The sequence below is a fragment of the Hemicordylus capensis genome, chromosome 6 (genome assembly GCF_027244095.1).
Source record: "Hemicordylus capensis ecotype Gifberg chromosome 6, rHemCap1.1.pri, whole genome shotgun sequence".
NCBI classification, from domain to species: domain Eukaryota; kingdom Metazoa; phylum Chordata; class Lepidosauria; order Squamata; family Cordylidae; genus Hemicordylus; species Hemicordylus capensis.
Genome location: NC_069662.1, coordinates 148,147,788 through 148,165,799, shown reverse-complemented (window position 1 = coordinate 148,165,799; position 18,012 = coordinate 148,147,788). Strand labels below are relative to the sequence as shown.

At 42.1% G+C, this 18,012-nt stretch overlaps 1 protein-coding gene across 9 annotated transcripts in view; it reads left to right on the top strand.

Annotated features, from left to right (window-relative positions):
* Positions 1-18,012, top strand: part of PARD3 (par-3 family cell polarity regulator) — a 766,284-nt gene that overhangs the window by 417,789 nt on the left and 330,483 nt on the right. For all 9 annotated transcript variants that reach the window (XM_053261606.1, XM_053261605.1, XM_053261600.1 and 6 more), the window contains one exon: positions 1,006-1,089. In XM_053261606.1, coding sequence (XP_053117581.1) covers positions 1,006-1,089 — 84 coding nt within the window. The remainder of the gene's footprint in view (positions 1-1,005; positions 1,090-18,012) is intronic.

Sequence of the window (18,012 nt, the reverse complement as noted above, 5' to 3'; positions counted from 1 at the left end):
AATTTTCGGCTTTAACATGGTAACCCCAGCCTGAGCTATTACAGTCTAAGTGAAAACAAAATTCAAATCATGAGACCAATTGCAGCTTGACCCCAATTTTAAATTTGTCACTTGGTGAATTATCAAGGGCTCATAAACACTTTGTGTTTAAACCACAGGAAACTGTGGTTTAAGTAATCTTACCAACTAGGATCAAACTGTGGTTTTAAATCCTGCCAGTTTTATTTTATGTCTTTTCAACTCATTCATCACTCAACAAGCTATGGTTTCTTGGATCTTCTGAACCAGGCCGCTAGACTATTTCTCCCCCAGAATAGATGAGTGAAACACCTGGAAGATTCATAGCCCTCCCTTTTGAAAGCAATGATGTATAATTTTCTGAAGTACATTTATTACAGTCTTTGAGAGTATTATGAAGAATTAGTTGCTGAAGATAGTTACTTATAAAGAGACATAAATAGTCCAGTTCATATTCGTTTAATTTTCCTTTTAATAGCGACAATATATTGGATGGGAGAAAAGGGAACTGGATTTGAACTTTTTTGTTGCCTGCATACAGTATAAGACTAAATTTTATAAATGTAATCTTGGATTATATATTGAAGGGGTATTATGTTTTGACAAGTCCACCTATCCATCAGCAAATACAGTATAAGACCCACTGCTTGGGTTAGGCTTCATTTCTAACCCAAGCAGAAGCCACAACCAGCTGTCTCCTATCATGGTTGTACATAATACAATTCACGTAATGGAATTGGTTTACCCAAAACATTGGTTCACGTTTCATTTGATTTATTAACGGAATTATTTTTCAATGATTGATCTCCTTTCATGCTATCAGATTAATATTGAGGTATGTTGCTTTCACCACTACCAGTTCTCGGATATCTTTGTGTGTCGTGTGTGTTGGGGTGTTTGTGTGTGGGGTTGGGGTTTATTTTCCTCCTGTTTTTTGGTTCATTTGCGCTCTTTGTTGATGTTCCCTCATTCATCATTGTCTCGCAGTGATATGGTAAAGCTCGTTGAAGTCTCCAATGACGGTGGGCCTTTGGGGATCCATGTAGTGCCTTTCAGTGCCCGAGGCGGAAGGTAATGTATTGTGTAGGTTTTTTTAATTGAATCAAAGTCTGCTGTGTGTTAGCTGCCACTTTTCTGAAGGGGAGTGTGTATATATATGAAATAGAGCATGATCTTTTTGGAAGGAAGTCTTGCTGACTCTAAGCCATCAGAAATCCTGCCCCTGCATGTAGCTGCACTTATAGCTGAGTATATCTGGTCAAGGTGAGGATGTCAGAACCCAGTTTCAAATTTATAATAGAAATTATATTGTGTCCCTAATGCGAAGCGGACTTGCAAGGACATGAATTATTTCTGTCAGAGTCCCATAAAAGTTCCCTCTCGCCTTTTACCTTGGTCTAATATTAGAATTGTACTTCATTCGGCATTTATCCCTGGCTGCTTAGACCATAATTTACCAAACTGGCAGCATCAGAGCCACAATAACACACTTCTGTGTGGCCCCCCCACCCCAGAATGAAATTTATGGTCACTGTGGTGTTAAATAAAGCCCGCGGCATGAAATATAGCACAGTTTTTGAGGTATAAATGATCTGCTGCTGAGCACATGTGTGTCTTGTATTGCATTGCATCCAAAAAGACAAGTATCTGAGAGATCGAATGAGGGCAGTGCAGACGATGGCCATTTCCCTGATCTTCATTTGTAAACAGCACTCAAAAACATAACGCTCATTTCACAGAGATGGAATTGTAGTATTTAGGGTATTTGATTGAATATACTTGGAGAATTAAATGACCTGTAAAGCAATTATGATTCTGTGCCAGGATTTAAAGCTTTATGGTGAGGTTAAAAAAAAAATTCTGGCAGTTCCTCAAATATATAAGTAGGACTCAAGGGGTGGGGTGGGGAAGGAGATTACCTTTATCTCAGAAGAGTAATTGCATTTTCCGCTCTCCTTGGTGAGAGAGGACCAAACATGCATTTTATAAATGTAATCTTGGATTATATATTGAAGGGGTATTATGTTTTGACAAGTCCACCTATCCATCAGCAATTTCACTTTAAATTGATTAAAAGCAAATGCCACTGTATATCAAATATATCTTATCAACTGCTTTTCATACTTGATAAATAGAGGATTTCCTCCCCCACATACCTTCACAGAATGATGAATGCAGTGTAAAAATCATTCTGAGTATTATTTTAAACTTAATGGTCTAGTAGGTACGGCGACATGTGGTGCTGCGACAAAACTAATAACTTCCTTATAGCAGGTTTCCCTGAGGACTTGGGAAGTAAGAATAAGTGCCACTATAAGACTGTCCCTCTTGTAAAGTGATCTAGTATTTGCTTAGCTATGTTTTCCTGGTATAAGTGGAATCTGCCATAGCCACATGACAACCCCTGCCCCCAGGCAGTAAACCATAATGTGCTATGAGTTCATGTTGTGTAATTGCAAAGAAAAAGTAGAGGTTGACTGAAGGCTCACATTTTTTCCTCAGAAATTTCCAGAATAAGAAAAATTCTGGAGCTGTGAAATCTGTATTGGTAGCTCTGTGGATCTCACTCCTGATTGCAAACTTCCTGTGGTGAGGGTATTGGTTATAATACATTGATGATGCTATAAAAATAGTAATATAAGAGGTATTAGTAGCAAGTGAAAGGCATAAGAATTCTTGAGGGAACCAAGCTCCCCTTTTCCTCTGATATTCTCACTGGCAAAGGCTTAGCCCCCCTTCACTGCAGAAAGTAGCTGACCTACTGAGGGAAATTACTTAGAGTTGTTGCACTGAAATTAAATGGACAAATTAGGCATTGCTTAACTTCAATGGGACTACTTGGAGTTATTTTCCTCAGTGATGTAGAATTAGGGCCTAAAGGTGCTTCTTATAGGGATCCCTTGTATCCTTCAGTTTTTCACTGGACTTTGACTTTGAGAACACACAGATAATTGTCTGTGAGGAAAAACTTAAGTATGTAGTACACTGCTCTGGGCTCCTTGGAGGAATATAATTTTTTAAAAAAATTCTTGATGACATTGAAAACATGGGAGAGTAGCTTTTGGGTTACCCAAAACTTGTGTGTTGATAAAATAAAAATGGAAATATATGTATATGTATATTAGTTCAGAGTACATGCACACTTTTTAAATGGAGGAACAAAAGGAAGTTGAAACAAAGCCTGTGTTAACTATTTTCCCCTTCCCCCCTCACCAAATAATAATCCGACCTTTCTGGGCCAAGACAGATTATACAACCTCCAAAATTTGATTAGAAAATATAACACCACATAGAAAGTTAGTTACACTGATTTTCACTGAGTGACTAGAGTTAGTTGGATTTGGACTCTAGAAGGTGAGGCAGCTCTCCTGCTATTTACAGTATGTATATAAATGCAAGGCTACTTGATTATTTTTGGACTTTGGGGGAGAGAAGGCTGTTGAACCTTTTTCCCCACTCAACCTCCCAAGAACTGAATCTCAGCTCTTCTCAAAGCCTTCTTGGTAAGGAAGCGAAATGCAAGAAACCTGTCTTATCTCTCTGATCCCAGAATCCACTCTGAGAAAGTCTGGAACTAAGAAAAGGTCATTGAGTGGACTGTAGGAGTCCTGGCAATCACCATTGTCATCTTTCCCGCTCTCACTCTATGGCAGTGTTCTTCATTGTAAAGCCCAGGGGCCACTAGTGGCCCACATCAACCCTAAGTGCAGCTCCCTGTCTAATTGTTTATTGGGACTGTATGAAGCTTCATCCAAAGGTGAATATTCTGCTCAGTCCCCTTGGCACCTTGTGGAGTTGACCCTTCTCACTGTGCAGTGCTGCACTTTGCCCAGTGCCAGGGGGCACCTTTAAGGGCAATGGAACCCTCTTGAGCCCCTGCACCATCTTGGAAGGTATGCACAGAAGGTAGCCCTTCCCAGTGTTTTCCTTCTAGAGCTCTTAAGAGAGGGCCCTGTCTCTCTGAAAGGGTCCACCCAGCATTGAGAAAAGCACAGTACTGCACGGAGATCAGCACAGTGGTAATTGGCTCTCACATTGAAGGGTTTTTTTGGGGGGGGTTGGCCAATGTGGCCCCTGCTTAAAAAATAGTGAAGTTCACTGCTCTAAGGGTAGATGACCCAATTGTTCTGTGTATAAAGCAATATTATCTATTGACATCTATAGACTAAGCTGTGTTTGCAGCTCAGCTTAGAATAGTTTGGTTTATCATAGGAGCTGTAAATGAGCCATGTTTCTAAAGCTGTGCTTTTATTAAAAGTGGGACCCAGCATTTGTGAGAATGTTGCCTTTATTGCAGTCATAGACAAAAGATGTTTGTTACGGCGTTGTGGTGCAACGTGAGTTTGCTCTTTGTTAAACAGCTCGGCCTTGTCCCTTGTGATGTATCTAGCTTCTATAACCCCTTTTCAATGTGGTGACGTGGTTGTCAATAAAGCATGTGTTTTGCACATAATGGTGCTATAAATGTTGCAAAAATCAGGTCAGGACACCAAGGTGAGAAAAATTAATCTTTTTCACTGTGAAGGGACATTATAATCTCCTCAAAGGAACGCTCACCTCGGCCTGACACACTCCTCAATGACACTTTACAGGCATTACCACTGAGATCAGAAGTGTTCAATTTTCAATTTTTTATGCAAGGATTCCACACACACCCCTTTCAGAAATGGCAAAGATGAATGGAGCTATGCATGGAGTGGGAGGGCAGAAACAGTCAATCCATTAATATTTAAAAAAACAAAAACAAAAAACAGGAAGCTTTGCATATTATCCTTGCCCTGCTCAGTAAAACAAATTGTTGGTGACCACCCCAAACTGTTAAACATTGCATTTGTCACAGACAAGAGCAAAGTGTTTAGAGTGAAGGACATTGCGCTCCATCTGTCATGCACATCTCTGCATTAGATACTTAGAAGCAGTGCAGGATATTTAGTAAGTGGTTGCTGACAATATTCAATAACTTTAGTGTGAGCAGGGGTCAATCTGAACATTATGGTGCTACTCCAGGAAATTCTGCAAGTCCTTGGAAGGGAAGTTTTGCTTACTGATGTCAGTTTTGTTAAGTATGTGTTTCAGGGTCAGTGAATGGACAATTGCTGTTCAGAAATAAATGATGGTGTCATAACAATTATATGCATCCCTATATATTGTTTGGTCACTTTTATTTTGTAGAAAATAAAAGTAATTGATATAAGGGATTTTCTGATGATCATTAATTGGGTAGGACAAGCATCTTACTCAGTTTGGGGAACTGTGCACGCTCCTGATTGTTCATTGTCTGTAAGCGGACAAACAGGTAGAGGAGAGGGGTGTGCTTGTATGTGAGGCTCCCACTGGGTAGGAAGGCACCATACTACGCAGCTCTCATACCCAGCAGTTGAATGAGGTAGGACAAAATGTAGTCCTATCCAGTAGGAGCCTCACACAAGAGCACTCCCCACCTACCCTGTTGTTTACACATAGTCGCTCAAAAATCGGGAGCACACACAACTCCCTGCTCACTTAATGATTGTCAGAACAAGACTATAGAAACATAGGCTGCTTCGGACAGAATGCTAAACCAGAGACAACCATGCCAGAGGTTAAAGATTTTTGCTGTTTGGATGCATAAAAAGTCACAGTTTTGTAACCAAGCTGTGGGTTGGTTTTAGCCTCCACACCTGAACTTGTACCTGGGTAGGACACTCGAGGTTGCAATTCAGTTTTGCCACTGAAACTTCAGGTCAAAAAGTGGCATCATGTCATCCAAAGCCTACCGCCCTTGTTCTCCAGTTCTTCTTGCAGGCCCGCAGCCCTCCTTCCAGTGATGAGGGGCTGCACATTATGTCTCCTGCTGCCATTGTAAGGTGGTAAATACTGCAGGCATGGGAGTTACACCAATAGTGAGCCCATTTACTTAGAAGGTAAAGGGGATTGATGATAATCTTCAGCCATTTGTCAGAGAAGCTCAAGAACTGGATGTCCAATATAAACATTAAAAGATAACTATTTACACGATTTCTTAGCCTCTGCGAACATTAGACTTCTACTGTGGGCTCTGACAAAGAAGTAGCTTGGTTTGACCTCAGAAGCTCTTTCTGGAGGTGGAGATAATAGAATTCACACGTTTTCTTCTTTCAATCAGCAATTTTCCTTAACTCCAGTCCACCATTCCTTCTTCTGCCTTACCATTTTAATTTTAACACACTGTATTCCTCATCAGTCCTTCAGTATCTTGTTTCCAACTTGTCAGTTACTTCTTTACCACCTGTCAATTAATGCTTAACTGAACTCTTTCTTTCTGCTACTCAGTTCTGAAATCCACTCAACTCCTTCCACAAGTCAAATCCAGCCCTGTGCTCGAGAGATCATAATTAGAATCCAAGTGTGTGCTCAATCTCCAAACCACAACCTCCAAACCAAGAAACACAGAAAAATAACAATCCTTCACTAAACTCATTTTCCCAAGAGTAAATTCTTCAAAGAGCCAGTCTCTACCCCTCTACCAGAAATTGGTTCTTTTGTGGAACTGTTCTTACCATTAAGAAGTCACCTTAATGTTCAACCTCAGCCTACCCTTCTGGAACTGTTTATTGTGATGTATACTGGTCAATTACCATAACAAAGATCTGATCTACCCTTCTGCAACTTACGCTCATTAGATCTATCCCTGTCTTCTGAGGTAGCAGAGAAGGCTTGACCCACTTTTATGTAAAAGCCATTCAGGTATTTGGAGAGTGCTATCATAGCCTCTCTCAGTCTTCTCTTGTCCAGGCTAAACATACCCAATTCATCAACCTTTCTTCACAAGGCTCCCCCCTCATTCCCCGCCGCAGTCTTCTGGCCAGCCTTGTCTTTCTCTGAACCACATATTGTGAATGATGAGTTTAGCAGTTTGTGTCCTCTAGTGGCCTATGTGCCTTTCTGGCCCACTGCACACACAGGCTTCTTATCTTCTGCCCTGGAATCACTGTCTAAGCTGTCTGTGCAGTTCTTTTTCTCGAGGCTTGTCATTCAGTTGTATGGGAAGGACATGGCTTCTGTCTAATACATGTGTCTGACTCAGCTCACTAAAGTGGATGTCGCTAAGGATTGCCTTTGTGATTTTTGCCCTTAAACATGGACTTGATAAACCCTGAGCAGTTCTAAATATTTTAAACATAAGGCATCCCAGCAAATGACCCAGAAAACACACATGTTTTCAATTGGTGGCAAAAATTATGCAGCAAGAGTATCAGCTGGATCTCTCATGGGAAAGTTCCATTTTGTGGTGCCATCAGAGAAAAGACCGTGCGCCTTCTCTGTTTGCACAAAGTGTGTAGCCTCTTCTGATTTAAGTGAACAAGGGTGATTCATATAGGATCAGGTGCTCCCTAAGCTATGCACAATATGTGCTGTTATAGGCTTTAAATGTAAGAACCAGCTTCTTGAAATTGAGCAGGAAACAAATCAGTAGCTAGTGCAATTATGCGAAGATCAGATTGGCAGGATCTCTCCTATGTGCTCCTGTTGGCAAAAGGTGTCCTGCCTTGCCTGCTATGCAGCCCTGCATTTTGCTGCCTGTTCTGGTAGCCTGTTGCATTGCAAGTAGGAACACTGCAATTGGAACACCTTTTCCTGCAAGATCCTCACTGCTCATTAAGATCATCAGGAGAATTCCATCTTTGGGTGCCACTAGATCATCTGGTGGCAGTTTGGGATTGGGCCTTGGTTATTGCCCATAGGTTGTGGAATGCACTGCCCATGGGTATAAAAGGCTGCTCTGTTTGACCTTCAGCGTTCTCTTGGCTTCTGTCTCACCCACTGGCTTTCAGCTGCTACGTGGCGTGACCTCCAGTACGTTCATTGCTTTCGACTCCCGGCTTGACCCACGACCCTTGACTGCCTGTTCAGTGGATCATCCGGCATCTGCATGACTCTCTCAGTCCTGGTCCTGGACTCATGCCCGTGCATGACCTCTGGCCGTGAGTTGGCTCCTGATAAAAGGGTGGCTGAATTCAGCAATAGCTGAAACTTCACAACCATCTTCAAGGGCAGCCCAACATAAGTTACTACATATCAGTGTTTGAGTTGAGTGTTGCACCATTTTTTAATCCAAGCATTAGCTAAATGAGCATAATGTTATGATGTGTGAATATGGGCACAGAGGAGAAAAAAGCAAACGGGCCAAGTTCATGTATCCATTGCCAAGAATGTGTAGGAAGTCTCCCCCCCCCCTTTGTATGTTTTTCACCCCATCACCTTCATCTTTTTTTCTGCTTCTGATTCCTCTTTCTGCAGTTTATACTGTAGTATTCCTGAACACATTTCTAACTCCTGCTTACCAGTGATGGGCTTCTGCTACAAGCTACCAGAAGGCCAGCACATATTCATCACCTTGGCTGGGATAATTTCCTGAAGGATGACATTTATCTAGATAAACCTTAAATAGCAACACAACAGCTTGTTGCAATGGTCTGGCTGTGCTACCAAGCAAACCAGAAAAACGTGGGGCACAAGGCCATGAAAGCTGTACAGGGGCCTTATCAGCCTGTATTTGGGCCTAAGGGAAGACTCATCCTTTGCTCTCAAATGATGATGTGGAACATTTGAAAAGAATGTAGAAATCAGAGATCCAACTACAGAGCAACAAGAAGTGGAAAATCAATCTCCAAATCCTACGTGCAGCATCAGCCTGCCTAACATCCTTATCTCTACTATTCTGTATCCTGCTGAAGCTGTTTTGTGTCCCTAATGACCTGACATCTGTCTCCAGCAACCCCTTTCTGTGTAACCACAGCAGTGGCTTCCAGTGGCTATTTAATTTCAAAGGAACCATTTCCATCAGCCCTTTTCCTTGTTGCCCCAAACATGCTTTCTGCCACCACAACTAACTGCTGAAATCCATTCTTTTATAGTCCCTTAGAAAAGTTCCTTCCTCCTAAGCATTGCAGTACTATGACCAAACAGTCACTCAATTGGAAGGGAAAGAGGTTGATGTCCCACATACTCTCCTTCCAAGATGGAAGCCACTAGCCACAGGACAGTGGGACTTCATAGGTGAATCAAAGATGTAGCATTCTGTCTGCTTCTCCATCAAGCCAACAGTTTTGTGGTGAATTAGCATTTTCCCACCTCTTATCCACCCTTCTTGAAGAGGCATTTAAGCCACAAAGTCCGTCTCAGAAGGGTGTGAGAGACTCTCCAGACCATCAACCAGATTAAACTTTGCTCTGCCTCCTCACTTTTAAGCTTATACTTATGAGTGAGTCTCTAGCAGACTCATGTGGTAAGGGGGGAAATGCTTTATTTGTCACTGCTCCTCACAGCTCCTGAAGATGGATATAAAGAAGATCTTTGTTTTTAGTTGCTAAGACAATTTTAACATGGGAAAACATGCTGATGTAAAAAAAAAAAAACCAACCCCTGTGAATATACTCAGGATTTGTGTTGATCATGTAATAGGAATCCAGAGTTAAACAGGGCAGAGGTTGGATTTCTATTTAATCTGAATGCATGGTACCTCTGTCCCATTGGAAAAGCAACCCAAGGTTTCCCTCCCCAATCTCCAATTTGAACCCTTGGTCTGTTCTACATTTCACTGCTCCTACCTGAGGTTTGCAGCTGGCTTCTGTATGTCTGCATTCTGAACCTGAGGCTGGATTCGCCAAAACCAGCACTGAAGGAGGAAACTCCTTCCTCTCTCCGTTCCGACTGGCTGCTACAGCTATCCTTCATACGAAGGAGGAAGTCTAGCAGATGGTTCCCCTGCCTGCACAGCCAATCTCCCTGACTGTTGTTCAGGTACTGGCCATTACGTCCGAATGCGGACAGGTAAGCATGCAGGGAAGGGTGGAGGGCGGACCTGCAAGTCCATTGGACCCTTGGTTCCAAATTACATGTGAATGTGTCCTAAGGGTCAATGCAAATATTTTGGCCTCATGTTGACATCATGGAATAGACTTCCATGTAGAGATGGATTTATGTGCTGTTTACCATAGGGGTCCACCCAAATGAGTGACAATGGTCACCAGGAACAAACCACCATGAGTTAAAATAAATAAATAGTGGTTTCCAGGGTAGATGGGGTGTAGCATCTGAACCATCCCTATGTAGATTCAAGTCTGTTGAGAGGCTAAAGATAAGTGGGAATCCAGAGGGGCAACTGCAGTGCATTCCAGCTGTCACATGTAGACATAAGGCAACTGTCCATTGAAAAACCAGCTTGAGACAATTGCTGTAGAAATATCATAGACACAAGCCACCAAATTGCCGAGGCTGTTTCTGTATGCTGACATTAACAAGCAATCTGGGAAAAGCCCTGTTGCATGTCCATAAAAGGGCTCATAACAATTGCACAACCTATGTAGAGTGTACAGACCTTTTGGAAGTGTCCTGCTCTCTGATCCTCTGCACATTTAGCTGGACACCCATACTTGGAATAAATTCTTAGTGGTGGAAGCTGTATAGTAGAAAAGCAGACAGCTTCATAGGAGTGCCCTGCAGCTGTTTGTACATGTAGATGCATACAGCTGTTTGGGTGGTTAACAATGGCATGGTGGTGACGATGACCAGTCTTACAGCTGCTGGTAGCAATTCAGGGCCTCTCAGCCTATTGTGGGGAGAGCAGGAAATGTATACATGTACGGACATTTCTTTTATAGAGGAATGAGACTTTTCTTCCTGTGTGAACATAGCACTCCCACCAAGATGTGCAGGCACATGACTTGTACAATCAGAGTTCCTGGATTGTGGCTTTTATTATCGTGCTAAAATGCTTTATAAACTACAAGTGTTAGTAATGCTAATAAAATAGGTTGAGAGCTCTGAATGGAAAGTGGAGTCTAGCCTGTGGCAGGATAAATTATCATAAACGGAGGTGGGGAAAGGAAATCTGAGAAACTCTGTATTCTTAGGAAAGTTGTCATGAGATCATTAATTATCCTGACATGTTAGGAATTGCATTTTGACAGGCTGACACACCATAGACTTATGTATTGCTCATTAGGGGATTTTGGTTGGAGTGTAATCGAGTGGCTCTTTGAGATGCTGAATGGCACACATAAGATAGCTAATCCTGGAGTAACTCAAAAGACCATAAATTGGAAGTTGTGGGGGTGGGTATCTGAATTAATTCAAACAGACTTGAGAAACATAACAAGAAAACCTCTCCAAGAAGGAAATTGCAACGGAGGCTAGACTTTCACTTGCAGTTCTAATATCACGTCAACAGAACATGGTCTAGAAATAATTTTATTCATTTGGTTGGGGGGTGGGGGGACACCATCAGGCCAACAGTTTCCATACCAGAAAATGGTTACAGATTTTACTCCACTCTCTTGCTTCCATTCCACCCCCCCTTTTTTGCATCAAGTATGTGCAAGAGCAGCCTTCAAAATCCAAAGCTCATAAATCTTTTAGAAATTGCTCTTTCCTTTTTATCTCAGTGTGGCTTTACCTCCCTTACTTTGCTGGGCTACTTGTTTTCCTTCCTTTGTGCTACATCAGCTAAGAAAACATGGTGAAGGGGCAGCCGCCTCATAACTGTAAATAGCTTAGAGCCTTTCCGCTTTTAATGTGCTTTAAGCCATTTAGGGCTCCCCACCATTTTTGAGCAAGTTATTGCTCTGGTCTAGAGTCAGTCTCTCTCTCTCTCTCTCTCTCTCTCTCTACAGTTTTTTTAAATATATATTTGCGTCCAGCATTTCTGCTTTACAGCTGCTTCCCTCACATACACAAAGTGTTTTTATGTAGATTTAATGGAGAGTTTATTCAGAAATAACTACATTTTCTCCTTTCCACCCCTTTTCCTTGATGACTCCACACACACAGTGTACACACACACCCCACACACACTACAAGATCCCCACTGGGACAAACTTCTAAACAACACTTAAAAGATTACTGGATAGAACGCAACACACAGCATTCCTAAAGCACCTGTTCATACTAGCCCAGATTATTATTTACACTTTTTATCCATCAGCTAAAAGCAGCAAACCATGTCATGTTAAAACTGCCTTCATAATTAAATGTTTTGTAATAATTACATTTTTGGTAATAATGATTCACATTCTGCTCAGCAAAACCTGGGTGAATCACCACCACTTTTCCCTCTAAGGCGTGTGCATGTGCGTGCGCTCACAGCTTTTTCGATGTCGGCTCAGTTCATTTTCAATCCTGCTCAGGTTGAATCGGGAAGGCCCCGTTCTGAATGCACATCCACGCGCACTGCCTTGATACTGCCGCCCAGAACAAAACTCATTCCGCACAGAAATGAAAAAAGTTAGAGGGACCACTGTTCACAACCACCCATGCACACGCGCGTGTGTGTGTGTATGTGTGTGTGTGAAACATTGCCCATGCTGTTGCAGAACAGAGCTGTTGTCTAGTTACTTCAGATTATGCAATTGTGGTTGTGTGCTGCTGCCTTCATTGGAAATAATGGTATTGTTGAACAATGGTGATTGTGCCATTTTAAGTTGCTGTAGAACATCTCTGTTCTGCAATAGCATGGGTCATGTATTAGATGTACACAGGAAGTAATATTAGCATCATTACTGATACTAGCAATAGTGTAGATATATATATATATATATATATATACACACATATATATACACACATATATATATACACACACACACACATACACACAATGAGGGAAATAAGTATTTGATCCCCTGCTGATTTTGTCCGTTTGCCCTCTGACACAGAAATGACCAGGCTATAATTGGAATGGTAGGTTTATTGTAGCTGTGAGAGACAGAATAACAACAAACAAACCCTCAAAAGCCCAGTGCCCAAAAGTCAGCGATGGATTTGCATTGTAGTGAGGGAAATAAGTATTTGATCCCCTATCAACCAGCAAGATTTCAGGCTCCCAGATGTCTTTTCACTATATGCAGGTAACGAGCTGAGATGAGGAACACCCTCTGTAAGGGAGTGCTCCTAGTCCCAGCTTGTTACAGTACCTGTATAAAAGACACCTGTCCATAGAAGCAAGCAATCACTCAGCTTCCAAACTCACCACCATGCCCAAGACCAAAGAGCTGTCGAAGGATGTCAGGGACAAGGTTGTAGACCTGCACAAGGCTGGACTGGGCTACAAGACTATCGCCAAGCAGCTTGGTGAGAAGGTGACTACAGTAGGCACGATAACTCGCAAATGGAAGAAACACAAAATAACTGTCAATCTCCCTCGGTCTGGGGGTCCATGCAAGATCTCACCTCATGGAGTTGCAATGATCGTGAGAACGGTGACAAAGCAGCCCAGAACTACACGGGGGGAACTTGTCAATGATCTCAGGGCAGCTGGAACCATAATCACCAAGAAAACAATTGGTAACACACTACGCCGTGAAGGACTGAAATCTTGCAGTGCCTGCAAGGTCCCCCTGCTCAAGGCAGCACATGTACAGGCCCGTCTGCAGTTTGCCGATGCACATCTGAATGATCCAGAGGAGAACTGGGCGAAAGTGTTGTGGTCAGATGAGACCAAAATCGAGCTCTTTGACATCAATTCAACTTGCCGTGTGTGGAGGAGGAGGAATGCTGCCTATGAGCCCAAGAACACCATCCCCACCGTCAAACATGGAGGTGGACACATTATGCTTTGGGGGTGTTTTTATGCTAAGGGGACAGGACACCTTAACTGCATCGAAGGGACGATGGACGGTACCATGTACCGTCAGATCTTGGGTGAGCACCTCCTTCCCTCAGACAGGGCATTGAGAATGGGTCATGGATGGGTATTCCAGCATGACAATGACCCAAAACACACAGCCAAGGCAACAAAGGAGTGGCTCAAGAAGAAGCACATGAAGGTCCTGGAGTGGCCCAGCCAGTCTCCAGACCTTAAACCCATAGAAAATCTGTGGAGGGAGCTGAAGGTTCGGGTTGCCAAACATCAGCCTCGAAACCTTTCTGACTTGGACAGGATCTGCAAAGACGAGTGGGACAACATCCCTCCTGGGTTGTGTGCAAACCTGGTGGCCAACTACAAGAAACGTCTGACCTCTGTGATTGCCAACAAGGGTTTTGCCACCAAGTACTAAGACATCTTTTGTGAAGGGATCGAATACTTATTTCCCTCACTACAATGCAAATCCATCGCTGACTTTTGGGCACTGGGCTTTTGAGGGTTTGTTTGTTGTTATTCTGTCTCTCACAGCTACAATAAACCTACCATTCCAATTATAGCCTGGTCATTTCTGTGTCAGAGGGCAAACAGACAAAATCAGCAGGGGATCAAATACTTATTTCTCAAAAAGTAAGCCCAGCCTAAAGTTCCTTATAACCGCCAGGAATTCCAGGTTAGGAATATGCCAGCCTGACTTTGTTCCCAAAGACTTTTGAAAACAAAAGAGTATTACAGTATTTCCTAAGAGTCATGGAAGGCATTCTTAGCTGAACAACCTCTGGAAGATCATTCCCAGAGTCTTGAGGCAAGTTCAGAAAAGGCTCTGCTCTTCAATAATCAATAGTGATAGTAAACTTTATTTATTAATTGCCCCATAACATAATGTTATCTGGGCGGCTCACAACACAACATTAAAAAACATCCAATAAAAAACATATAAAACATGACAGAGAAATCATAACACAAAACAAAAAATACAATCCATAACATTATGCTAGGAGGCTGTCCTGCATATTTCTCTGGAAGGAGAAATGATCTCCACATTTCCCCCTCTTTGATTCCACAGGCTGTAGACATGTAAGCCACAGGCAAGAACATGAAAATTATGCACCTGTATTCAGCACTAATCTTGTAAGAACATTCTGAAAACCAGTTGAAAAAGGTTCCAAAATCCTAGAAGGGAACATGTTCAGTCATGGACCCTAAAAGACAATGGTTTTCCTTAATGAAGACAAACTGGAGGAACAGATCATTAATATTCTGTAGTGATCTCTGTTGAAGCTGTTATTTGTTGCATTGGAAGAAACGTGTACAGGAAAAATTTCTTTTGCACTCCTAGACCCCAATAAAGACAGGACACACAAAAATTGGAGGAAACTAGGGCCACTTTATTGACATTACAACACAGAACCTGCAACAAGGAACTCAAACTAATCAAATGCAGGTACTCCACCCATGTGTGTCATCCTCATAAGGAGGATTGTGTCACAGCAGAGTGAAGGGCCAGGTGCCGATTCAGTCAGGCACCAAGTCCTGACATTGTCTCACTGTGGGGCTTAACCCCACTGAGGGGAGGGCAGCCTGACCCCACCCCACCCCGGTCTCAAAACTCTGAATGGTGAAGCCAAGCCACCCTCCGAATCGGGGCAGATCCCAGCCAAAGGGCCACAAAACCTGGAGTGGCTGTTCCTCAGCCCCTTCCCGCCTTACATGGTCCTTCAGCCCGACATCGTTACCAAAATAACCTACCCCAAACCCACACTTTCCTGCCAAGTGACCAAAGATCTTAAATCGGTGGAACCCCTATCATTGAACTCAGTGAGAAGTTGGTGAAAAAAGGCCATACCTAGTGACAATCACTTGTGACCCAAAAAATTCCTACTTGGCCCCAGTTGGTGATCGGATAATCCTCACTGAGAACAGGGTGAGCGCCTTTCCCAAGAGCAACTGACAGACGTTACTAAAGTCTGCTGCTTATACAGGCACTACCCACTCCTCATTGGCCAGCCTGCATCACATGCAGGGGGTGGCCATATAACAGCTTAATTGGCCAGCCCAAATCACATGCCAGGGGAGGCAAGATGGCGGCCCTCTGTGTCTGTCTATGGAGCTGGGAGCACAACCCCTACCCCCCACAGGTACGGCAGTGGGGGCTGGCAGAATAGGAAACATAGAAGCTCTGAAGGGTTAAACTTCCTTTCCTCAGTTCTGTGGTCTCTGTCCAAATCACTGCCTACTAGGTATTTTACCAAAATTTAAAGAAACCGGAGATTTGATCATGGATCTTCACAATCTTGTTTAGATCACAACAGCTTCATAGCTCTTCATAGCAACTATAGTTATTTATTTTTATTTTTATTTATTTATTTTTACATTTCTATACCGCCTTTCGTTAAAAGAAAACCCCAAGGCGGTTTACAAAAATTAAAACATCCAATAAAAGCAGTGAAAACATCAAGCAATAAAAACATCAAGCTAAAAACATATAAACAAGCATAAAAAACACGACAACAGATAACAGATTATGTCAGTTATGCTGACACTCCAAATTTAATATCTGTTAGTGGTGTGCATGAAACACATTTTGCTTTCCAAGTTTGGAACGAAACACAAAATACATGAAACATTCAATTGGAACAATGGGCTGAGCTGATTGTTCTTGCAGAATTACTCCGTATTGCTGGACCATTCCTGCCGCCATTTTGGATTCCAGAATGGCGGTCTTTCTGGCCTTTGCACTTGTGTGGTGGCCAGAAGGACCACCATTTTGGAATCCAAAATGGCAGGTGGGACATTCTGGCTGAAATGGCGTCGTTCCATTCCAGGCTTGGAACAGGACCCATTTCTTAACGGCATTCTGTTCTGAGCCCGGAACACTTGAAATGCCCCGTTTCAAGGCAGAAGATTCCACTGTCAGAACATTCTGCACAGTCGTAGTATCTGTTATATAGATCTTATGAAACCACTTAATACTCCATGCATGGAATCAACCATGGTTTTTTAGTTTAATTACTCTTTTGCCGCATTAATAAAATTATTTTGATCTAATTCATGTGCTAATGTATTTGGCATGAATTAGGCAAAGCCTAATTCATAAAACAACTTGCCATTTGCCTAAATCAGTGGTTTTCAAGCTTTCTGCATTCAGTGAATTATTTGTATATCAGTTGGTCTACTAGTGAAGCCATTCATATTTGTCACAGAATGTTTGTGCATCGCAGAATATTCTGGAAGATCTACACAAAATATGCCTTAGGGCTTTACAATTCTTATGAGAGTATGTCCTAAAACACACACACATCTGTGGCTCCACATCGCACAGGAAGGTTGGCAGTGATGAGCGAGTTGTTTTTCAGGGAAGTTCTCCATTACTGGTCATCTCATTGAGCAACCCCACAGTTCCTGGGAACACAGTTTCAAAACTGCTGCTTTACAACACTGAAAGACACAAAACCTTTAATATATTAGGCCAGAACCTTTTTAATCCCTGTAGCAGCTAATTTTCAGGATTTAGTCAATAGCCAGTATTAATTTCATGAACTAGGCAGAGGCTTTGCTTAGCTCTTGAATTAGGTGGAACTACTGACAATTCCCTTAATTAGGAAGGGAATTTGCTGGTTTAATGAATGAATAAATATTTTTGCTGTTTCTTTATCAATTAAGCAATTTTAAAGATTTAGTTATTTCACGAGTTTGTTCGCGTACAGGGGCAACAGGTCATTTCCATCCTTAATTTTTATAATAGGCCTGCGGTTTGAAAAATTACATTTGTGACAGGATGTTAATATTTCATCTCTCCTCCTAGACACTTCAGTGTTTAATAATCAGTATGTTAATTTTATCTTGGTATAATGATAGCCATTGCTTTCCATTTTTGAGGATGCTATAGCCTGAATTATTTAATAAGGATGCAGAACGCATCTCACTACCTACACAACACGCCTCATCTCAAACCTAACTACACAAGCCTTTAAACAACCTGAAATTTTATTAATCCTGTCATGCAGTAATAATGTGTAATACAAAATAATCTGTGCGTCAAAACCGCAATTACTCTCATTAAACAAAACCCACAAGTTAAATTAATATAGGGAAGCTCCGTTCAAATGCAGCATCTGGTATTCACAAATATAGTTTTGTACCTCCTTTCTGTAGCTGTGTGGTCAAAAACATGCACAGCTGAAGAGATGCAATTATCACACGTTGAGGTCATCCCCAGGTGGGCCCCATGCATAGCAATTAGATATGATGTGTATTCAATAATACACAGCCATGAGAGAGACTGGTGCAGAGTTGGAAATAAATGTTCGATTTCTGGAGAACTCAATAACTTCCAGCTTCCAGCTAAAGGAATCCTCTTTGCTTTTAGCCGATATGAAGCAGAAGTTGGTTTT